The 25686-nt window shown below is 37.9% G+C and overlaps 2 protein-coding genes across 2 annotated transcripts in view; one reads left to right on the forward strand and one right to left on the reverse strand.

Moving 5' to 3' along the window:
* On the forward strand, window positions 1–14137 carry cfap92 (cilia and flagella associated protein 92 (putative); the record flags this gene model as incomplete). Its single annotated transcript, XM_081357681.1, has 13 exons — window positions 1–226; window positions 393–589; window positions 1572–1791; window positions 2193–2330; window positions 2999–3157; window positions 8101–8282; window positions 8372–9207; window positions 9310–9504; window positions 10827–11097; window positions 11197–11361; window positions 11462–12171; window positions 13535–13746; window positions 13975–14137. The coding sequence occupies 11 exons, from the start codon at window positions 1–3 to the stop codon at window positions 11654–11656; spliced, it is 2784 nt and encodes a 927-aa protein (XP_081213807.1). The 3' UTR covers window positions 11657–12171; window positions 13535–13746; window positions 13975–14137.
* The window catches only part of acad9 (acyl-CoA dehydrogenase family, member 9), a 15131-nt gene continuing 3262 nt past the window's right edge, over window positions 13818–25686 (reverse strand). Inside the window, exons 8-18 of the mRNA XM_081356936.1 lie at window positions 25071–25144; window positions 24909–24984; window positions 24749–24819; window positions 24551–24670; window positions 24326–24454; window positions 23321–23400; window positions 22340–22466; window positions 21976–22053; window positions 15923–16051; window positions 15069–15141; window positions 13818–14824 (exon numbers count right to left, since the gene is read on the reverse strand). Coding sequence (XP_081213062.1) covers window positions 14724–14824; window positions 15069–15141; window positions 15923–16051; window positions 21976–22053; window positions 22340–22466; window positions 23321–23400; window positions 24326–24454; window positions 24551–24670; window positions 24749–24819; window positions 24909–24984; window positions 25071–25144 — 1058 coding nt within the window. The 3' untranslated portion in view covers window positions 13818–14723. The remainder of the gene's footprint in view (window positions 14825–15068; window positions 15142–15922; window positions 16052–21975; window positions 22054–22339; window positions 22467–23320; window positions 23401–24325; window positions 24455–24550; window positions 24671–24748; window positions 24820–24908; window positions 24985–25070; window positions 25145–25686) is intronic.

Raw genomic sequence — 25686 nt, forward strand, 5'->3', positions numbered from 1 at the left:
ATGGAATGCAGGGACTCAGCATCACCTGACATGAAGAGAAGTGAAGATTTGTCTTTAAACGCCGAACTCCTCACAGACAGTGGACCTGATGCTGACGAAAGTGAAGATCCAAATATGAAGATGCCAGAATCCAGTTCTGTGGATGAACAAACCATAACAACATTCACAACAGACTCCAGCTATGTTGTCACCTGTACAGTCAGCATTGCATTAGCAATCTTTCAAGGTATGGCGATGCTATTGTTTTTATGTGTGATGATGAAATCATTTTTCCTGACACTAGTAAGTTAAATGAAATAAATTGACATGGTCATGCCTAAATAGTCATATAAAACTTTGCGTGAATAATAATATTATTCTTTTTTTTTTTTTTTTTTTTTTTAATTAAGTAGAACATGAGGAGTATTTTACAAATTCTGAGAAAACAAAAAAAGGGCCAAAGAAAGAGCCATCCAATGTGGAAGCCCCCATAGCTGAGGGCTATTATAGCATTGAGTACAACATGCTGCCTGATGAACCTAAACCAATCAGAGCGGATCTAGTGATGTTTGGTACAGCGGCTAAACTCTACATGGCCAATGAGACTAAGGTAGGCCTAAACTATTGGAATTAATTAGGGGTTAATAAGCAGGAGCTTGTAAATGCTCAATTATTTATATGTAGAATAATACTAACTAGTACTACTTTGACTTGATAAGCGAAAAGTTGTTGTCAATCTATGTTAATACATTATGCACAAGTTTGTGCATCACTGACCCAAAGAAAGCTGGGCTTGAGTTTCAGTTAATTGCCCTCTTGGATTTCTATTGTGCACCTCGCTGTTTAGGGTGAACACTTTTTGTCTACCTAGAAAGAATAATTTGCACATTTGAGAATGATCTTTATGTGTGTTTTAATTATTTATCACAATACCCCAACCCCAAAATATTGTTGGTTTAACTTAAAAAAGTACTGTATAAGTTACCTGGTTGCCTCAAAATTTTGTGTTCATTGAAATTAAAAATTTGAGCTTACACAATGAAGGAGATTGCTTTAATAAATAGAAACTCAAAATATTATGTTATCGGAACCACATTAATTAAAGTTGATTTGACTAAAGAAAAAAGTTGTGAATTTTTTTTTTAACATTCAAAAGTTTGCAGTTTTTTAAATGTTTTTGAGTTATGTTCACCAAGACTGCATTTATTTGATCAAAAAATACAGTATAAAATTATGTGATGGCAAAGCTGAGATCCTTCAGAAATCATGCTGATTTGCTGCTCAAGAAACATTTCTTATTATTATCATTGTTGAAAAAAGTCATGCTGCTTAATATTCTTCTGAAAACCGTGGTACATTTTTTAGGATTCTTTGATAAATACAAAGTTGTATTTTTTGTTGTATCATTTTTTTTAAATAGAAACATTTAGCTACATTACAAATTTCAATTTACAGTTAACTAAATGTTTCCTTGCTGAATAAAACTATCTGACCCCAAACTTTTGAACGGCAGTGCAATTCTATTTTTGTCTTTTTAAAATAGAATAAATCTTCAGATGATCATGAAATCATGTGCTATGTGTTCCGACTAGGTGCTGAAGCCATGGCGAGAAGGAAACCAGGTGTGGGTGAGTTGGTCTCAGAATCTGAAAGTCAATGTGACCAGAGAGCTCCTAATTAAAATGGCCTCCCATAAGGTCACAGTTAGAGTGTGGGACAGCAAAGACAAGATATCCTTCAAAGCCTTGAATGACAGACCCAAAGCCTTCAGACTTCCACAGGGGAGGTCTGGAGAGGATTCAGATCAAATGGGTACGATCTACCACTGTTTTATTGATTGTGCTTCCAATTAGGTTTTCCTTTGTTGTAACTTTCACTGGTCTGAACACCTCTATTATACAGCAAGATCTATTCTACAGTTTAAGACACTGCAGAGCATAATTCTTTACGAAGTGAAATGTGATAGACGAATAAATAAAATAATATTTGTCTTACCCATCAGAAGGGGGACATTTTAACTGATTTAAAGACATTAATTTACATCACAGTAGGCAGAAACATGACTATGAATCTCATGTGTGAAATTCTCATGCACTGCTAGTTACATCCTCATACATTATACTTGTGTATCACAAAGCACAATAGAACATGCATCATTTCTAGTGATCATTCTTGGAAAAAATATTCAGTTGCAACATCAAATGTCTTCAAAGGTGGCATCAGGAAAATGGTTTTTATGATGAGAGCTATCTATGAGAAGGAAAACCGGAGAACAAGGACATCTATGAAAACCAGCAAAGCTCCAGTATCAGCTGACTATAGGAAGCGTTTGGAGCTACGCTCTGCCACAGGTATAGTATGTTTATACTGTATGCTAATAAAAGACTTATATGATCAATGATTATTATGTTTTACAACAATATGCATATAGGTCATATTAATGCCAAAGTAACGTTATAAGGATAAAAAGTAGTTACAGGGTTCGGTAAGATTATTATTTTTTTTTAAATGAAATCTCTTATGCACACCAAGGCTGCATTTAATTGATCACAAATTCAGTAAACCCAGTATATTATGAAATATTACAATTTAAAATAACTGTTTTCTATTTGAATATATTTTATTATTATTCCTGTGATTTTTCAGGATTCTTTGTTGAATGGAAAGTTCAAAAGATATTAATCTTTTTGTAATATAAAATACTTTACTATCAATTTAATGCATCCTCGCTGAATAAATGTATTCATTTCTTTTAAAAACCATACTGACTAAACTTTTGAAAGGTAGTGTACATTAAATAGCTTGATACATCTATATACATATACACTCTAAACATATGCTGGGGTGTATCAACCCATGTTTGTGTCAAATACGGACCAACCCAAAGTTTTATTTAAAAAATTTAAGCCAATGTTTGGGTTTAGCATTTTTTTAGAGTGTACAAATTGCCTCATCAATATTATCATTATGGCTCTTGAAATAGCACCATAGGTCACTTTATTTCTGTCTTTCTTTTTAGTTCCTATTAAAAGTGGCTTAACAAAAGAAAAGTGCCAAATAGCACCCACTAAGAAGACACTCTTCCAGAAACCCACCCAGGAGTCAGCAGAACTCATGGAGGCGAACCGGGAAAAGGCAGCCGCCACACTGGAACTCAGTTTCGCTCCTCTTCTTGCAGGTAGGTTCTTCCTAGCAACCTCAGAAGAGTATAGTTCATGAATGTTTGTTGAACATGTAAAGATTCATGTTCTTGTATTCACCTTATTCTTTGCCCGTTCTATTTCCCATGATTCATTGCGGGTTCAACTGACTAAACGGTTTTCTACTTCCGGTTGAAGTGTTTGTTTACATAGCATGCTATAGCACTAGCGTAAAGGCTACGGTGATAGTTTTTAAAGTTATTAAAGCAGTATATAATTGTTCGATCAAGATGGGATGTAGTCGGTGGCAACACACCGCCGATGAAATCTCAAAAGATCGTGATGGAGACCATATCAGAGTGCCACATCCCTCAAAATTGACAGGTTGGGTGGATGACATGAAGCTATGGCCAAGTGATATAGTATGTAGATCGTGAGGAGATGCACATTTACAAAAACACCCAGGCCTTCAATTATTTCTATAGAAATAAAGTCAGGCGCATTTCTTTACTGAAGCACGTAGACTATGTCTTTTTGAAAGCAGAGGTAGACAGGAGTCAAAGTGCTAACCAGCCTAAGCTTATTGCTTGGGTTATGCTGCAGCAGTCGGGGGTGATAGAGACTGTCGGATGTTCATGTATTGCTGGATTAGGGAGATCGTGCAGGCATGCAGCAGCTGTTCTTTGGAAGGTATGAAGAAAAACATTTTCATATTGTTTTTATCGGTGATTTAATAAAAATAACGTGATCAGATCACTTTTGATGAATGTTTTTTTCGATTTAGTTTAGCAATGTGGGGATGACACAATGTGAAACATAGATCTGACTCTTGTCATGTATTAGGTGAATGTGCTTATTACATTTTGAAAATGCAGTTACTGCAGGAAGACAGGGCTTGCATGTACATATGAGCAGCGCAGGTGGAATGCAGGGACAGTCAGGAACCTTGAGCCAAAACAACTGAGGGACAACTTAAGCCACCACAGGGTGAATTTAGCATTAGGGTATCAGGTGCTCAGCCACTTCCAAACACCCTACAATATATGTCACATGCAGAATTTATAAATATTGTAGACAAAGACCCAACAAAGCCAAAAAAACAGTCTATTGGGCAAGTGTTACAGTGTAAAACCAGTAGTGTAACCCCCTGTAGCCTTGCACACTAATTGACTCATCTGTCCTACTCGAAATAAAATGTCCCATCCCAAGTAAACTCCATTCTACCCTCTTGGATCAACTTGACCATAACTGCAGTGATATCAAGCTAGTAGATGGAGTACCACAACTTCAGAAAACAGGTAGCCGAGGATATTACATGCATACAATTAGGCATGTTTTGTGCCGGTCTGAAGATGGCCAAATTGTTTATCTGGAGCCCAAATGACACAGTTAAGTTCACTGTACCATTTGATGAGCCCTATGTTCTGGAGAGGGTAGGACATCTGAAGACATTTTGCTTCTCAACAATGTTGCCCCAGCTTGTGGATGAATTTGTTGGTCAGCGACTGAAACTGCAGAACAGATACATGAGCATAATGAATTCATAGAAAATATCCCTCAGAAATATTTTACTGTTAACAGTATGAAAACTCATTTTTTTTACACAATCAATTCCGTACATTTAAAAATGCTGAGCATTTTTGTACATAAGTGACTATTTACATACATAATGTTGTTCATGTAAAATTGTATGCAAATCTGATCAAATCTATTTTACACAAAGAATAACAACAAATTTCATACAAAGAGTAAATATAAACAGTAAAAAATTACAAAAGGCAGCGAGTCAATATGAAATATACAGGAGCAATTTATGTAGATGTGTAAAGGGTGTGTGTGTGCGTGCAGATGCAACTAACATCGGAACATCACCGTTGTTACTTATCACTCGCGGATGAGATCACCCCTTAAGTTGGCGAGGGCCGCACAGATTCTGAGGATTTTTTTCAATTTTGGGGGTCATGTTTATTGGTATCACTTGAGACAAGATCTTGTATACTTTAAGTCACCTGATTGCCCTCTCAACATGAATTCGTACATTTGCAATCCTGCGAGTTGCTGTGACTTGTTCCTCAGTTAGCTGAGCACCCCCTCTAGTGAAAGCAGGCAGAACCAATTTGACCCTTTTTTCAAACAGTAAATCACGAATCAAGAACCCACGATCTGCCATGACTTTGTCTCCAGGCTTTAAATAGTCCAAGATACCAGAGCTCATAGTGATATATTTGTCACTGGCACGTCCTCCATATCCAGTTGAGATAAACATGATGAAGCCACACGGGGCAACAGCAACAAGGTATTTGATTGTGTTGTGCGAGTAGTAATGGCTGTAGGACTCCCCTCTAGAGTCAAGATTTTTCACCTTCTGTAACAAACTTTCGCTGCAGTCAATGACACAGGTGGTGTTGGAAAACACTTCTTGAATGCAGTTGGCATAGTGGCCTTAATGGTTTCTTTTGGGAGCCAGATAATAAGAGGACGCAAGACCTCCATTTTATCAATCCAGAATGAGATAACCCTTACTGGCAACACTCTGAGACACATGAAACTGCCTACCAAGGTCACCCATCACACGTCTGACAAAACAAAAGCCCTTTCAGCAAATCTATCTAAGGTGGAAACAAGAGAGTTGAAGGTTTCCAGTGAGACTCCAGTGTAGAGGAACGAATCGGCATCACTCTGAAGCATACAGTAGCTGAAATCTTCAGTTTGTGTTGTGGCATCTTTGGCCGTCTCGTTAACACCCTGCTGTTCACCATAGTTGTGGTCCCAAAGCGATGGATCTTCCCACTGGGTGGAAACAGTGCTGTGTGATGTGCCACTTCACACTCTATAGTTTCTGTCCATGTTTCTCACACTGACAACATTACATAAAAGCTTATGATAAATGGTGATGGAAGCTCTTCTTCGCTCAGGCTAACAACTACCTGGCCCACATAATGATAGCAGCTAGCTCTACGATAGCCCTCAGTGGAGTTCATAGCACTAAACCTACAGTAACATTCAGTGGACAAAGGCATAAACCATTAATGGCCATGTTTTTAACACATTTACTCCATCCAGCAACATAATGGGCATATTGTTCATAAAAATGTAGGTTAGACTGCCCACAGATAACACAAATATTTTTGTAGCAGGCCGATGGAGCTCATAAAAATGTAAACAACCGGAGGTAGCTAACTAGGTTAGCTGTGAAGTGGTGCTATCGCTAACCAGCTACACAACTCAACATTAAAAGTGGCTTACCTGTCGCTTTGACACGAACAATTGTACGTCTCTTCTTCACCACTGGTCTGTCATATCCAAGGTATAATTCTGGGATGGGATGGTCATCCATGGGGCCTTCAAAACAAGCGCAGCTAACCACTCTAAACGTCTACTCTCTGGCATTGAATGTAGCTGATACGGAACCGGACTTGGGCATTCTCTCCTTCTTATCTTATGCTCGAAGCACTCAGTTTCTAAAAAGTTTTTTATCTTCTTTGAATTGTTAAAACTACCAACAACAGCACATGTGGAGAGCCTGAACTCATTCTCTCACTGCTAGTAGCCTACAGGTCTATCGCTACGAACTGGAAGTAGACAACCGGAGTCGTCATCATGGCAGTGCGCATTGTTTAGAGCAGAATAAGGTGATTACCATTAGACACAGAGTAAGATACTTGCATTAAAGTAGTTTTAGGATCAAGTAGCCAAAAGCGGTTGTATTCTCCCACTCATATGGCTCTCATACACAGCTTTCCTGTAAGTGAATGTTATGTTTATACAATATATCATGAACATGACTTTAGCTAGGCAGCCAGCCATTTAGGGGCTGTTTCCCTTATGCCTGAGCGCTGTGGGGTGGATTGTGTAAGGGGGCTTCCCTGCAGGGTTCGTGATACTTAGCCTCTAATTGGCTCTGGAATGGCACCAGCCAAAGCTGACCGACTAGTTCTTTAGCTTTTGATGTGTCTCATCCAGACCCCCAGCAGGAGCTCCTGATGAAAGCCTTCACTTGGGAAATATTTTAGCCTTGTTACTATAAAGCCAAGCCAGACAAATCACATGTAGCTCCTTTCATTGCAGGGTTGAATTTTACAGGATGGAGGCTATCATTCAGTACTGTTATTATTTCGCCAAACTATTATCCATTAAAGAAAGAATTCTCATATGCACTTTATAAGAATTACAGCTATGTAGAATATGGGAGTGGAGGACATTCCCACAGTTAAACTATAACATATACACTACTGTTTGAAGGTTTAATGTCAGTAAGACTTTTTTTGTTGTTGAAAGAAATCAATACTTGTATTCAGCAAGGATGCATTAAATTAATCAAAACATTAGCTACACTTATAATATTACAAAAGAGTTCAAATTCTATTTAAAATAAATGCTGCTCTTTTGAACTTTAAGATAAATCGATAAATATATTAAATAAAATGCATCACAGTTTCCACAAAAAATATCAAACAGCACAACTGTTTTTAACACCATTATTAGTAAAAAAAAAAAAAAAAATCTTGAGCACCATATCAGCATATTAGAATGATTTCAGGATCAAATGACACTGAAGACTGGAGAAATGATGCTGAAAATTCAGCTTTGCCATCACAGAAATACTGTAAATGACATTTTAGGATATATTTATGTAAATTGTAATATTATTTCACAAAATTGCTGTTTTTACTGTATTTTAATCAAATAAATGCAGCTTTGGTGAGCATAAGAGTAAGTCAAAAACTTACGGACCCCAAACTTTAGAATGGTAGTCATTCCCCCAGTTTCACAGACAAAGCTAAAGTCTATTCCCAGACTAAACTGCATGTTTGAGGTGTTTTAACTGAAACCAGTAAAAGCACATTTATAAAAGCTACTTAAATGTCCTGATTGATCTAAGGCCTAATCCTGGCTTAATCTAAGCCCTGTCTGTGAAACCAGACTTATATGTAATATATGTTTTAAACATTGCCTGGCATGTACTGTGTCTTCATGTTAGGGAGTATGATGCTCATTGACTGCCTGGGATTCTGTTCCGGAAAGGTGAAAGAGGGATTCTGGAATATCACTCTGGATCAGCCACTTATATCAGAGCAGCTAAAGGCTGAACTCAATCCACTGGTTATCACAGTTTTATCTGCTTCTCTGCCATCGTCTCCCATTCCTTTCGATGTACTTAAGGTATGCTATGTCAGAAATGATTAGTTTCATTACTCAACATTAATAGTATTACATTAAACACAAGAATAATCAAATTAATCTTTCAATAGGAAAAATGCCTTCCTGTCTACTGCCAGTACAAGTTCCACAACAAGCCTATTTACAGAACCAAAGGCCATGATCACAATGCTAATATCTACTTTAAGGATGTGAATGTGATTTTTACCGGTCCGAGCCCTGGAAAGCTGTTTGAGTTTCTTAGAGGTCCACCAATGGAGATCGAAGTCCATGATCGGGATAGAAAAAATGAAAAACCCTCCAGCACACCCGCAGTATTTGGGACTGACCCAAATGATGCTAAACTAGCAAGTGTAGATCTATGGACTACACTAAAGGCAGATACTGAACACCATGATCCATATGGAATAGCAAAACTAGATCTTTCAGATCTTCTCAGAGGATGCAGATATTTGAAGCTGACATTGCCCATTAGTTGTTCTGCTTCTGAGAAAAATGAACCGAGAAGTTCTTTTGAGATTTCCTCAGATATCGCAATGCCAGTGGGTCATTATCTCGAAGCTGACGCCCAACTAAAAGTCCAGGTGCAGATAGCTTACCCCCTCCATCCTAAAGATGGCAATAATGAAGGAGATAGTCCTTTTGGTCGCATCATTTATGTCTTTAAGTATAACAATACTCGCATCTTAGCCAAACTGACATCCGAAATTCTACAAATTAATACAGATGCCTTCCAGCTAAATCATTATCCAGAGGAAACTATTCAAAGGGTCCTATCTGGTCATAAGATAAGTGCCAAAGAAAAAGAGAACAAAAGGCTAAATGTTCTCACTGGATTTCATATGATGGATACGGCTCTACACCTTCTTGTTCTGGAAGGATTGAAGGATCAAGCAGTCAAAAGACTGTGGACCACAGTGCCTATAAAGTAAGAGTCATCATTTAAAATGCTCCCACATGTGCACATTTACCAATATGTAGCAAAGCAAAAATTCCTGAAGATCATACAGACTGATCTGATCTTTTCCAGGCTGGATGGAGATGAGGAGGAACAGGTGACTGTGCTGTATAACTCAGAATTGAGTTTCTCAAAGCGACTGTATGACATGCTTGACGTGGGTCTGAGTCCGATTTGCCTTCTGAGGCCACTTGAGACCATTATGATGGAGCCTCTGGTGTTTATCAGGAATACGGTTCCTCATGCCTGTCTTGAAGCCATGAAACGGTATAATTGCAATTACACCCACACACATCTTCTTTGCCGTACAGGTTCCAGCTTGGTCCTTTTTTTCCTTGGTTTTCTCAGTAGGTTATAGACCATTTCAACGGCCTTTCACCGGTTTAAGGAAGTGACGTCTTTGTTAGTTGTCGAGCGCATTCAAAACAATGGCAGGATGCGCTTGATGTACAGTGTGATTGCATTCATTTATTTAATCCTGCTATTTAAAATATCAAAATTAAAATTAGGTTCTTGTTGCTCGGTAGTTGGGTCCTCCCTCTGGCCCGAAACAAACCTTCTTTTGGAAATTAAAGCGGTTAGATTTGTGAAAAATGCGCCTGGATTGCAGCAAAGCGAGAAGGCTGGATACTAAGCAACTAGCAATATACAGCACACAATATACAGACCAGATACTGACTGCTGTTTTGATATTGACCCCCGCTCTGTTCAGGGACTCATAACTCCATTTCTGTTGGTCAAAAAAGTCGTGTGAAACGTGTTTGCTGTTGTCTCAGTTGTTGAAGCATTTTATGTTCATTCAAGTATTTACACATATTTACATTTGTTGGAAATAAAAGCTGTTGAAAGTGAGAGGTGTTTCTTTTGTTTCTAAATATATAGTATTTAGAAATATATAGTATTTATATAATATTAGTCAACATTTGAAGTGGATGAAAACCTTTCTTTAAAGTTATACATGCATTTTGAACAATACCCGGACAACTTTGATGAACTTTTTTGATCCACTTTAAATGTTGACTACTATACATATATACACATACACACATATCAAGGACCTAAAAAGTGTTTTCTGTATATTTTATTCTTAATTGTATAATTATTAACCTGCACGTATCTACGTTTATCTTAAATGACTAATACAGGTTTATGCTTTACAAAAAGCAAGACAGCGAAATTGCATTCACCTTCTATTTATTTGTGACAACATGAAGGGCTCAGATAGTACATTTAAACCCTCACACACCGTTCCACAGCAACAAACTTCACCTGGAATGAGTAATGGCATATAGCGATTAATTTACTAGCGTACATTTAGCATTGTAATATACATGCATGTTCTGTAAAGCTGCTCTGAAACGATATGTATTTTGAATAGGGCGTCCTTGAAATGGTCTATACAAAGAAGAAGAGTGTTTACATTAGTAGAGTATTTTGGTGTAACTGCATGGTGACAAGTACTGTGTACTTGGATGCAATATACTTCACAAAAAAGCATTTGCTAAATCTGCTAAACCTAGATGAACAAATGTTGTGAAATACAGAGATATTGTTCAAGAAAGTTTAAATGTTTGTAACTAATCTTTCAGTATAAGCCACATCCGCCAAGCAAAAAAGCTTCAAGAAGCAGTGCGCCTCAACCTGTTCCCATCAACCGACATGGTTCTCAGTTTAAGCAAGGAGTTTGGATCGGATCTCGGGAGAAGAGAGCTATGGATGGCGACAGATTCCCAGGAATCTCAGGATTTACCTGATCATCGTAACATTAGAATGAGAACTCAAATACCTCTAGACAACTTCAACACAGAATATTCAGAATGGAAACAGAATGAGGGCAATAATGTGAAAGACTTCATTCAGGTAGTGAATTACTGATACTGTTCAACAAAAAAAGTTTACGGTCTCAAAAAAAGGGGGAAAATTGAGTTAGCAAATGATTAAAGGCAGTTTTTATTTCAGGCAAATATCGAAGAGGTCCATAGGGCGAGTAGCAACTTGCAAAAGTCAAAGCCTAATGTTCTTTTGCATAATGTAACTGACGATCAGATCATACATTACCACAATGTTCAAACAATGAACTCTCCAACTCAGAGAGGAGAATTAATCTACAGAGAACTTTCAAAGGTTGGCACCAATTTCCATGAAATACATAAAGACAACCTCTAAGCCTTTATTTAGCAATGCAAAACTGTAAGTAAAATGTGGCTATTTATCCTCTTTCTAGGACTCCACTTGCTTTCGCTTCTCTTACCCAGGTTTTAGGAGCAGTTTTGAATCTAACCAGCACCCAAAGCGTCCAGACGATGCTCGGATAGAGGAGCTGAGAATGGTGCTGTTGATGTCATGCCATACCACCGTTACCTCCATCTGTGTCATGTTTCTCTCTCAGTGCAATGTCAACTTTATAGGCATTCCTTAGAGCTTAAGCAACAAGATAGAGTTTTACTGATGTTTACCTACCTTGCCCACCTCTTTACAGATCCCCAGAGCTTAAAACAGTATTTAGTTACAAGTATAGTGACAGGGCTAAAGCTGATTGACTCATGGGACACAGAGCGTTATCTAGAAGCATGTGCTCGCCTGAAATTGATTTATCTGCCTTTCACAGTCTGTAACTTATTGTTCCCTGCTGAACATGAGCATAGCACCCAAAAATGTGAACCTTACAGATGACAGATTGATGTTATCATTAGCAGTTTCTCCCATTTAAGCAACTGCATGTGTTATGTGTGTGCTTCCTAAATTAAAAGCATTAATTTGTTATGCCAATTGGTTCACAGTCTTGGAGAGAAAACATTCTCCATGGGAATAAACTGAAGCCAACGCTTTCTAGATCCAGGCTGCCATGGATCAAGAGATATCAGGATTTTGACCTTTACTCCAAGGCCCCGTTACAGTTTGGACCAGAGCTCCCCTTGAGCATCCATTGGACTGGTAACATTTTCTTAACATGAACAAATCATGCTATTTCATATTTGATTAAAGCAGTGGTTCTCAACTCCAGTCCTCGGGACCCGCTGCTCTGCACATTTTGTATGTCTCTCTTACTGTATCTGACACACTCAGTTCAGTTCATGGAGTCTCTCCTAACGAGCTGATGATCTGGTTCAGTTGTGTTAAATAAGGGAGACATACAAAATGTGCAGAGCAGTGGGTCCCGAGGACTGGAGTTGAGGACCACTGTCTTAAAGCTTCCACTAAAGAATAATAAATTAGTGGCCATTCACACAGAATGATTTTTTCATACATTTTTTTTTTTTTTTTTTTTCAAAAATGTGGTGCTCAAGAAGTTCAACTTTTTAAAAATATACTTTAAAGGTGCATTGTGTAATATTTAGGAGGATCAGTTGACAGAAATGTAATATCACATACATAACTATGTTTTCAGTGGTGTATAAAGACCTTATGAACTGAATACGTTCTTACTGAATAAGTAACGTTTTTACTGAACAAGTAAACCTAATTTCTTAATTTATCTTTGTAAAGAAACCTCATTGCTTTGCTGGCTACTCTGCTCTCTCAGACGACGACATCTTTTCCTGTCGGCCACTGTAACTTCTGTTGGTTGCAATTCGCAACCTCACCACTAGATGCCACAAAAATTACACAGTGCAGCTTTAAAATAGCATACCTTAAAATTTCAAGAACTTTTTTATTCTACTGCCCAGCTGCATCTCACATTTTAAACACATTTTCACTTCAATCGATAATTGAGATACAAGATGGCGCCAGATGCGTTTGAATGGAACATGAAAAGTTGGACTGAAACAGTGTTGCCATGGAAGATGGTGAATATTAGAAAATATCTGACCGCTGAATGCAGAAACTAGTAATGGGAGAAACTTAACTTTTCAAAACTTAGAATCAATTGCTTCACAAAATGATTCACTGTTTCAAAACACCATGGGCTGGCAGGACCAAATCAGTGAATGCAACGAATTAAAAAGTATTCAAATTCATGAAATTAATTAAAAATGAACCTATATTATAAAACTGACCCGAGATCAGTTAAACATTAGACACTCGTTCATGGCAAAACCAAATCATCGGTTTCTAGTGATGAACCTTAAGAAGTTTTGAAACGGTAAGATGTAAAAGCTTTGTTTGCTAAAATCACATGACTTGGCAAATTTGAAACAAGCTCCGAACCACTAATTCGAAACAAAGATTCATAAATATTTAGAAGTTTCATGAAGCAGTGTTTCAAAAGCACCCATCACTAGCAGAGACTGACCAATCAGAATTGAGTATTCCATTTGATCCTAAAGGGACTTGTTTAACCTTGTATTTCGCGTAGGAGAGGCTCTCCATGAGGACCAGCTCCAGGCTGCATATGCCCAGTGCAACAGGTGGCAGAGGAAGGTGTTGCTTGGCGAGAGCTCAACAGGAAGCGGAAGACTTCCCGAGTTCAAATGTCACATGAGGAGAGCAGGCCTGGATAAGCTTCAAGACATACTGAGGGACAAGCCCATGAAATATTCTCTGAAAAAGCCTGGAATGGCTTTAAAAGTACAAAAAATTTGATTTTCCAAATTGAAATTACTGCAGAAAATAAAAATATGAATGACAGTCAAATATCATTTTTAAAGTCCTGTAAGTTTTATTGTTAGATAAGTTATTATGGATGGATACTGATGTACATATTTTCTTGACAAACTCTCAACAAACATACTTCAGTATGCTTTAAAACAGTTTAAGCTTGGTATTCGAGATCTAATCCCTGTTTTTTTCCTTCAGCCCATTCCCATTATTTCTGTGGTACAGCCTTCTGAAACGATCGGCTCAGCAGAGAAGGCGGCCAATGTTCCATTTGCTCCGGGACCCTTTCAGAACCACAGCCTGAGCTGGGACAAAAACGCAATTCCAAGATACTCATCCCAGTACAGCAAATTCCACTTTGGTTAGAAATAATCCTTGTGCTATCTTTTGTACTGGTTTAAATTAATATACCACAACTTGGAAAGGAACGTGAACCGTTCAGAGTGCTAATATAAACTCTGAAGCGCATTAATGAGAAAAAAAATTAAACAATCAACAAATGTTTTACCTTAACCTCATAACGAAACTGCTCTGACATTAACATTAAGATATTTTAACAGTTTACTGGAGGCCACATTCAATCCTGCACAAGCGAATTGCTTTACCGTTCACGGATGAAGAGCAAAGCATACGCTCCTTCCAGAAACCTGCTGAAGGCCCACAGACGCCAATGAAAAGTACCCACTTCAAACACAGCAGAAACATTATAGAGATGAGAACCAACAAAGACATCACCTTACATGTGCATTAAAGGTATTACTTCAACATGATTTTGATTTTATGTTCTTCAACCAATATTAAGAAGCACTTAGGTGGCACTATGTCATAGAAAACCGACATAAAAAGAGCTAAAACATTATAAAGTGAGGCTCAATCATTACTGCACTTCTTTTGGGTTAAACTGAGACACAGGGTTGTAGGAAGCCTGTCGCACAACGAGAGCCATGTCAGAAGGTCCTGTCCAGGGGATGTGAGCAGACATACGCCCTCTTAGCTAAGACCTCCTGAGCGATCTTCTTTATGTTGGCATCGTTGTTCTCCGGGGAATCTGTAGAGAACACACACCCCAATCATTCACTAAATCTGAACGCTCTGATCTAATGCGTCGCATTGACTGGAGTTATTAGGCGGATGGTAATTGGAACAGCATGAAGAGTGCATGCAAGTGTTAGTGACTGACTTATGGTTTGTAAGGTTGTGGAGGAAATTCTACAACATGTGCAAGCGCTTTGTCTTGCTATGCAATAAAACGAGGAGGGCTGGTATCAATTATAGCTGTGCGTTTTACTCACTTTTTTGAAGCTGAGTCAACAAGAAGTTGTTCTTGAAATGAGCATCCTTGCAGAAAGTGTTGGTGAGCAGCACCTGAAAGCCAGTGGAGATTTAACAAGGTCGTTTACATTAACGATTTTAAAATTAACGTGCAAGCAAATTTCCTTGATAACGACTTTTTGTTGGCAAAACTCTGTGACCTTACAATAAAATTAACAAAAGGAGAATCAACAGAAGAATGACTGTTGGAATATGGAATGGAATAATGGAATATTTTAAATTACCATAATATTTCACAATATTACAGTATTTGATTTTAATCAAATAAATGAAGCCTTGGTGAGCATAAGAGACTTCTTTCAAAAACATTAAAAAAATCTTAACGATCCCAAATTTGTGAATGGCAGTGTATGTTTAAAAGCATTTGTAACATCCTATAAAGTTGGATAAAGCAAATTGCAAGCAATCAGCATAAATCAAAAAAAGTCATTAAATTGTTTCCATCAATTGTTTCTCTCATGCAAAATCAAAACCGCTGTGCTGCTATAAATTACAATTCAGCTTATTGAAATGCCTCTCGGGACTTCTGAGAAGAAATGCATTTTTCACATTGCAACATCCACAAACAAATAAAATGATCCTTTCAAGTTAAGTCCTCTCTCATTTCAGTTAATGAAGCATTTCTTTTTTCTGCCCTAATCTGTACTCGTTCACCACTGCATCCTTCATTTAAATGCTTTGACTGAACACTGAACACAAAAGGTTGATGTCTCCAGATGTCTCAATACTGTAAATCAGTTTACAGGTCTAGGTTACGTGCTCCTTCACTTTGGCTGACCTTGTGACCTCAGTGATGAAGGTTTAAGAGTGTTACCTCATGGTCATGATTGCGCAGGCCGATGCTGATGGAGCGACTGGTGCGGGACAGGACGGCTGTCATGGCGTAGAGGTTAATTAATACATCTGCGACTTTCTTCAGCACAAGCTGCTCCTCAACGATTGTCTGAAACAGATCATGTTTCAACTGTTTAATCTGTGATATTAGAGGGTTTTTTTTTGTTAAAGGTCTTAAAATGAAAATGCTATGCAAAAAAATAATTTTTTTTTGTTTGTGTAAATGCAGGGGTGCAAACACATGTATGGTCAAAAAAGAGAGAGGTAATCGAAGCCCTCGTCCCGCGGCAAATATCCAGATCTACATTGCCACCATCCCCAGCCCACCCCTATAGGCACATAGAGTCAAATGAAATTTAGAAAAACTATCTTGCACTTCTTCTTCTTGCTTTACTGCTACTTCCTGAAAACAATTTCACCTGATGATTTGAATAGCTCTTTTTGTAAAGAATTAATAATTCTAGGATGATTGGGGTAATTGTGTAGGGTAGGCCTAGTCAGTGCTTGAAGTGGGGGGAATAGGTGCCGGTACTCTCTTGCCTTACTCTCACCGCCTTCACCCAGGGCCGGATTAACAATTTCCTGTGTCCTGGACAACCAGACTCAAGACCCCCGTAGTTAGGGGGGTTCGGGGGCATGCTCCCCCGAGAAAATTTGGATTTCTCTGATCTACATATGTGCAATTTAGGACTTTTGAAGGCCAAAAAATGATAAGAAATAGGCTCTCTTTAAAACCTTGTCATTAGATTATTTATCAATAGGCTACCTGCTCTCTCCTCATCTTTATATTTATTTTCTCTCAGTCTTCTTATCCTGGCCTATTTCTTCCCCTCCTAAAGCTGAACTTAGTCTTTTCATTTTCGTCTGTGTCAATGACGAAAGTAAACATAGGCTCAACAGATATATATACGTTTTATGAATCATTTTCTTAGACAAGTTAATTCACTCAAGGCTACAAGGAAAGCTGTAGCCTAAGTCAGTATTGCCATTAGGAACCTTCTGCAAGCTTTGGAATTTGAAAACGTCTGTTTTTAAATGTTAAAAGTATTTTTAAATAATACAAATTATATATAATGTCATATTCTGTGTTAATTTTGACCACGAACCACGCGCTGTCACTTTAATTCAGCGCGTGCAGCACAGCGAAAATAGACTCGGTGTGGAAACGATCGTTGGACTGCTGTATATGCACCGCTCCTGGAACGCATTGCCGGACCGCATCCGCGTGCAGTGCGAAAGTTCTAGTCTAACCTGTTAATATGGGTGCGGAAAAAAAATAAGCTCCGCATACGCATTGCAAACGGAGTATATATGAAATGGGCGTGACACTGACGCTTTTTCTGTCAGTGGTAGAGTACCGGCTACATGCGAGAAGTAGCGGTACGCAAGAAAACGCGCAGGTACGCTTTGGAGTAAAATGCAGAAGTGCCGGTACTGCGTACCGGTGAGTACCGCCCCACTTCGAGCACTGGGCCTAGTGCATCTGCATAGAAACTAATAAACAAAATACAAATATAAATACAATAAAACACAAATACACGATAAATAAAGCAGTGCTTTATGTTTTTCAGGTAAATTAACTGTATTAAGTATTAATACAGTTTATCTTTTGACTAAACTTTGATTAACTTTGGTGACACAAACAGCTGCAGGTATATTGGGTGCTGTCCCTTTAAGACGAATGCGCGTATCTAATACCGGTAATGACACACGTCCGTTTTATTTTGACTGCGTTTACAGGGAAACTCGTTGAGACGGACACTGGCTTATTTTTTCGTGCACATGTCTGTTCAAACACAAATAGATAAGAAAGAAAAGGGAATTAGGTGTTCACGAACTTCACGTGCTGTCTGCGACTGCGTGGCTCTGTGCGCCGACAGATCTACACTTGGATGTTAAACATAATATATATAGCCTGATACAACAAAGACAAAGTCGGCAGTATTGACGGCAAAATAGGCTACAGAATATTTCGTTCTGTAGGCCTATTGACGGGGCAATATTTGAAAATCGATAATTAGGTCTATTTTTTAAATTACAATTATATATGCATTTGTCAAAACCGAGAGACTTTCAAGCATCAAAATGTAATTTATTAATATGTATTTGCGCCTTCTATTTTGTCTGAAAACTTCCAACACTCTTGCGTGTCGCGTGAAAAATAGGCGTCGGTTGCGGTTCTATTTCTAGGCGCGGCTCGAGAAGTGTGTGTGTCACGCAGGCATTGTGCTCTAACACAAGCTCTAACCAGTTAACATGAGAGCCGACATAAAAACGGACACTCCACGCCACGCAGAGAGAAATGTGATGCAGTGGCAGATCCAGAGTGAGACAGAAACACTAGTGGTTCACGCTTGCGCACATACTGCTGGTTTGGCGCGCAGTGTTCTGATTCGCTTATTTCCTATTTACTTGTTGGTGGACGCAATCCTACGGTGACCGGGAGGGGACATGTTCGGTTCACTTATTTTTGTCGTGGCCACAACATATAAACTCGTGGGAACGTAATATTAAGTCGTGGGAACGTCATAATATCTCGTGGGAACGTCATATTAAGTCGTGGCCACGAGATCATTTTGTTGAGGTAACGACATCATTATGTCGTGGCCACGCGATGCAAAGTCGTGGCCTCGAGATCATATGTTGAGGGAACGATATTTTTCTCGTGGCCACGAGATCATTTTGTTGAGGTAACGACATCATTATGTCGTGGCCACGCGTTGAGGGAGCCACAGCGGCCAATACTGTAACCGTACCATAGACTGGGCTACAGCAGAGATGGAGATGACAGAAGAAATAACATTTTACTTTAAATTAGGAATGTCATATAAAGATATAGTGCGGTCTTTGGCATTAAGACATGGGTACGTTATAAAGATAAGCGCATTCTTAGACTTTTTTTTGTCGCACGCATATTTAGGGACCGTCTCAAAATTACATGCGACATGCATAAACGTTTCTAACTTCAATAGCATTTGAAGACAATGACTTACAGTCATAAAGCCAATTGTACATTGTTCACCCAGGTCTCATGTATGATGCACACCTTTTAGATTTTTAATATTTATTACAATAAACTGCTAAATCATATGCAAATATTGTAGGCCTATTTCACATACTGTATGGGATCATACACAAAATATGACAATATTTAAAGCTCAATATCATTTGAAGACAATGACTTAGTCATAAAACCAACTGTATATTGTTCATATAGGTCTCATGTATGATGCACACCTTTAATATTTTTGATATTTATGACAATAAACTGCTAAATCATATGCAAATATTGCTATGAATTTCACTACTGTATGGGATCATATACAGAATATGACAATATTTAAAGCTCAATAGCATTTGAAGACAGTGACTTGCAGTCATAAAACCAACTGTACATTGTTCATATAGGTCTCATGTATGATGCACACCTTTAATATTTTTGATATGTATGACAGTAAACTGCTAAATCATATGCAAATAATGCTATGTATTTCACTACTGTGTGGGATCATATACAGAATATGACCACATTTAAAGGTCAATAGCATTTGAAGACAATGACTTACAGTCATAAAACCAACTGTACATTGTTCATCTAGGTGTCAGGTATGTGGCAGTAGTGAAATATGCCTACAATATTTGCATATGATTTAGCAGTTTGTTGTCATAAAAATCTAAAAGGTGTGCATCATACATGAGACCTGGGTGAACAATGTACAATTGGCTTTATGACTGTAAGTCATTGTCTTCAAATGCTATTGAAGTTAGAAACGTTTATGCCAATGTCGCATGTAATTTTGAGACGGTCCCTAAATATGCGTGCGACAAAAAAAAAGTCTAAGAATGCGCTTATCTTTATAACGTACCCATGTCTTAATGCCAAAGACCGCACTATATCTTTATATGACATTCCTAATTTAAAGTAAAATGTTATTTCTTCTGTCATCTCCATCTCTGCTGTAGCCCAGTCTATGGTACGGTTACAGTATTGGCCGCTGTGGCTCCCTCAACGCGTGGCCACGACATAATCGTTACCTCAACAAAATGATCTCGTGGCCACGAGAAAATTGTATCGTTCCCTCAACATATGATCTCGAGGCCACGACTTTGCATCGCGTGGCCACGACATAATGATGTCGTTACCTCAACAAAATGATCTCGTGGCCACGACTTAATATGACGTTCCCACGAGATATTATGACGTTCCCACGACTTAATATCACGTTCCCACGAGTTTATATGTTGTGGCCACGACAAAAATAAGTGAACCGAACATGTCCCCTCCCGGTCACCGTACAATCCAGAATTACTGTTGGTTAAATTATAATCAGACCCTCTCAACCCCCCTCCCCCCTGACGTGAAAAAAACTGACGTGAAAAAAGCGGGAGGCGCCGAAAAGCGCGCTGTTTGCACCCCTGGTAAATGCCATTTATTACTATGATTTAAAATTTTCAGTAGCCAGTACCCCAGTCTTTAGAATCACATGATCCTTCAGAAATCATTCCAATATGCAGATTTGGTGTTCAAGAAACATTTCTTATTATCATCAATGTTGAAAACAGTTGTGCTTAATATTTTAGTGGAAAAGCCGTGATAGTTTGAAGATTCTTTGATGAAAAGAAAGTTCAAAAGAACAGCATTTATTTGAAATAGATTTTGTAACATTCTAAATGTCTTTACTCATTTGAAAATGTAATGCATCCTTGCTGAATTAAAGTATTAATTTCTTTACAAATAAATAACATTTTACTGACCCTAAACTTTTGAATGGTAGTGTACACTACCAGACAAACTTTACTAAATTAGTTTCTCATGATTTTAAAAACCTTTTTGATCCGAAAGTTTATGCTTTGTAGATATATATATATATATATATATATATATATATATATATATATATATATATATATATGTATGTATTTACAAAAATGACTTTAGAATAAGTAGTAATAATTTTGAAAATAATAAGTATACTGACAAACGTCCAATCTGTATAATATAAAATCATCAAAGCTCACATTTGTCTGTATTTAGAATTTAACACTGTCTGAATATCATATTTCAAGATGTTTCAGTTGATCTAGGTAATTTAAAGTAGGACAAATCAAGGCCGTCCTTACGGTAATACCCATAAAGAGACTAGCACATCCTGTGCCTGCCTTTATACAGTTCGTATTTCACACAGCATGTAGGCAAAAACACTGCGGCGGGGGGATTTATTCCTCTAAATATTTCCTGCAAATGAGAATGAATGAAGATGAAATGCTGTGCGCTCCAACAGAAAAAAAGCGCGTGGAAATCTGAAGCACTTCCAGGCTGCACTCTTGTGACTGCAGTCTGAATACAACAGCACGGCCACACAGACGTTCATTCAGAAAAGAGAGAGTGAGGCCAGCTGTGTCACACATGAACATTACCTCAGCCTAGCAGGAAAGAAGGGACCAGAGACCAGGTCCCAGCAGCGCTAACGGCCCACGCTAATTACCTTGTGCGTTACGATAGCAACCGAAAGAAATAACAAGGCTGTACGTTAAACGAATGGTCATTTTTCATTTTCTGGCAGCATCTGAGGAATGTGGACAAACTCCGATTAAAAACTGATGGTGGGGAAAATGTGAGATTGATGGGACCGGTGACTGTGAGGCTTGGCTTACTATAAATATAGCAGTTTTTATACAGAAAGAAAGAGTTTTGCTTCGGCATGACAATATCCATCATCCAGTGTCTGATCAAAATAAATACCAATGGTAAACGCTGAAGTAAAAATCTGTAAAAACAATTAAATAATAATCATTTAATTTTCTAAAATGTGAGATTGATGGGACCGGTGACTGTGAGGCTTGGCTTACTATAAATATAGCAGTTTTTATACAGAAAGAAAGAGTTTTGCTTCGGCATGACAATATCCATCATCCAGTGTCTGATCAAAATAAATACCAATGGTAAACGCTGAAGTAAAAATCTGTAAAAACAATTAAATAATAATCATTTAATTTTCTAAAATCAAACCAAAAGTATTTACATTACATTACCTTTCCATATCGGTACAGTAAGCTTTCCACAGTAGAGCCGAAGAGGGCAGCGTTCTGCTCAAACATTTTGGCGCTCTCCTGTGGGAGAACGATGACATCATCACTTTGCTGAAAACAAGCTGGGCTCAATTACTCGACCACACGGGTTTAAAGGAGAGATCAGAAGGAAGGATTGCGCCTGATGACATGTCAATTGCAGGAGAACTAGACGAGATCAGATGTGAGGGTGACAGGACATTTACAGGACATCAATGTTATTACTATAATGACGTAGTCCGTACATTCACTTTATGACCACTGGTGTCATGATTATTGCTGATTACAGTCAAATAGAGCACAAGTACAAGCAGCATTGGTTCTGTACCGTCAGACTGGGGTGCACAACGCCGTCTTTGCCGGTCAGTCCAAAGTCCACCGTCTTCCCCACTGAGTCCTTCAATTTCTTTCCCAGAATCTCAAACACCACCCCCACATTCCCCTTCTTCATCTCCCTGTGAGAAGACAATTGCACATGTTAAAGAATGCAGCTGTCTTACTCTTAAAGGTATAGTTCACCCAAAAATGTAAACTCTGTGATTAATTACTCACCCTCATTTCAAACCCGTAAGACTTTCGTTCATCTTCAGAACACAAATGAAGATCTTTTTAATGAAATCTGAGAATTTTCTGTCCATCCATTGACAGCTACGCAACTACCACTTTGACGCTTCAAAAAGATCACAAAGAGACCGTAAAACTAATCCATATGAATTTAGTCCAACATTCTCTGAATGAATAATATGATGAACAGATTTAATTTAGGCTTTTATTCACATTTAAACATTGATCAATGCCAAAATCAGTTATGGTGAAGGGATCACAATCATGCTTGCTAGAGAGCCAATGAGGTTCATTCTCGTGTTACACAGCACGTTTAAGATTCAGCAAGAACCAATGAGGTTCATTCTCACGCATCAAGCAGGTTCGGTTGAGCTTCTGTTTATGTTCACTGATCAATGTTTATATATGAATAAAACCCTAAAATTAATCTGTTCATCATATATTATGAAGCGATCGAGTCTCTTCAGAAAGTTTAGACTAAACAGTTAAATTCATATGGATAAGTTTTACGATCCATTTATGAACTTTTTGAAGCGTGTCAGTTGTGTAGTTGTCTATGGAATGTACAGAGCTGGCTCAGATTTCTTCAATTGTGTTCTGAAGATGAACGAAGTCTTGCAGGTTTGGAACGACATGAGTGCGAGTAAATGATGACAGAATTTTTATTTTTGTGTGAACTATCCCTTTAAATATGAATTAATCATGAAGAATGACACATTTATAAATGTATATATTTCTTACATACTTTATTTTTCCTGTTAGTATTTTTCCGGCATACTGCATTCCTGTAAGTGCAATGTACATCCTCAAAATCTCATTAGTACCCTAAAAACAGGGAGAGAGAGAAAAAAGAAACCGTATTATATAATGCATTTCTCATTTAATTGTTTTTGCACGTTCGTGCTGGAACCTTACGTTTGTCAACATGCCCCCTGGTGGTCAAAAACTGATTTTTCTTTTACTATTACTACACAAATTAAAGCTGCCATTCATTTTAAAAAAGTAATCTAATTAATAAGACAATAAAACCCAAATAAATAAATTAATTAATTTCAGATAATCACATAAAATAATAACCGTAACATAATAATAACAAGCCTCAAGTTTAACTGACCCCAACTATTAAGGTTTAATATTAAAGGTAAAATAACAAAATAATTGCTTTTAGTCTATTTTTTGCCACGTTAAATCAATTGTACACTTCCATTTAAAAGTTTGGGGTCGTAAGATAGCTCAGCAAGGGTGTGTTAAATTAATCAAGTGACATTGATTACATTTATGATGTTACAAAAGATTTCCTTTTTAAATAAATGCTGTTCTTTTGAACTTTCTATTCATCAAATAATCATAAAAAAATCCCACAAAGAAATATTTCTAGAGCACCAAATCAGCATATTAGAATGATTTCTGAAGGATCATGTGACACTGAAGACTGGAGTAAATTCAGCATCGCCATCACAAGAATAAATTACATTAAAATAGAAAACAGTTATTTTAAATTGTAATAATATTTCACAATATTACTGTTTTTACTGTATTTTTGATCAAATAAATGTAGTCTTGGTGAGCCATAGAGACTACTTTCAAAAACATTAAAACAATTGTACAGACCCCAAACCTCTAATGTACATAAAGTAAACCCCTATGCTTCACAAGTCTGAGCTTGTCACAAAGCTTACAAATACAGCTGTGCTTCCCTTTCATGTCAGTATAACACACATATTACAGTTGTAATCATGCTCTTCTGTACCTCAAATATCTGGAGGATGCGGCAGTCCCTGAGGTAGCGCTCGTAGGGGTAGTTCTTGGTGAAGCCCAGACCTCCTAAAACCTGCAGGGCTTCACTCACACAGATCCAGCTGCCCTCAGAGCTAAAGACCTGTAAAACACAGCTGAGGCTCATTTGATGATATCAGGAGCAGCTCCAGTGTGAGGTTTTTCAGTTATAAACGTTTATGATTTCAAGTTACTTCACCTTGACCATAGCGGCCTCCAGAGAACAGTCTGGGACTCCAGGTCGGTCCATCATTCCAGCAGTGAGGTAAGCCATGCTCTCCATCACAAACGCATTTAGAGCCATGGTAGCAAACTTATCCTGTGTCCAAGTAAAAGAAAATGTTAATAAAGTGAATAAATAACACCAACAGAATAATTCAATACGACTAAAACGTACCTGAATCATTCCAAACTCAGAAAGGCTCCTGTTGAACTGTTTTCTCGTGCCTGCATATTCTGAAGTCAACTCTGGAATCGCGTGGCATGAAAAGGATGTATAGTTTAGAGATTTCAATTTAAAGGATGTGTTGTGAATTTTCAATGAATCATGTTCTCACCAATCAGCTTCTTGATCATCCCTGCACCTGCACTGCCCATGCTGAAGCGCCCATTATTCAGGATGTTCATAGCGACCTAAAGACGACGCACGCGTCACGTGTCAATGCAACATCACGTTATCATAGTGTTATTAAAATGCACTGGTTGTGTGCTTGAATCACCTTAAAACCACCGCCGACTTCACCAATTACATTCTCGACTGGCACCTTGGTGTCTTCAAATGAGACCTCACAAGCTGTGGAAAGTACAAATATTCAATGAATGTGCGTGGCAAAAAAGGGCACAAACACCCTTTTAACTTCATTTAGATCAATAAAAATATTGGGTAACACTTTACATTAAGGTTCATCAGTTAAAAGTAAGGGTTAATGCCCAACGAGGTGTTCATTGTCAGGTATCCATTAATACCTGACGATGGACACCTCAAAGGGCATACGCTGATTTCACGCAGCCGCCATTTTGAAATCGAAAGTGAGGCTCCGGTGGGAAAAACCCCGGAAGTAAAGATAAACAACAATGCCTTTGGACTACCAACCTGAAGCTGCTGCCGCGATTTACACTTTTGGATGTTAATATCCAATATAGGATATGTATATTATTCATTCCTGCTTCTTTTTTTACTTTCTGAATTATATAAAAAAATTATTTTATTTATAAATGAATTTCACTGTATATAGTCTAAAGTATTAAAGAAATGTATGTACAGTTTTAGAATTGACACAACATCATTAAACACAACAATACGCCATCGCATTCACGACTCTCCTGTGATTAAAG

Source organism: Scardinius erythrophthalmus (assembly GCF_964197995.2).
Source record: "Scardinius erythrophthalmus genome assembly, chromosome: 25".
Lineage (NCBI taxonomy): Eukaryota > Metazoa > Chordata > Actinopteri > Cypriniformes > Leuciscidae > Scardinius > Scardinius erythrophthalmus.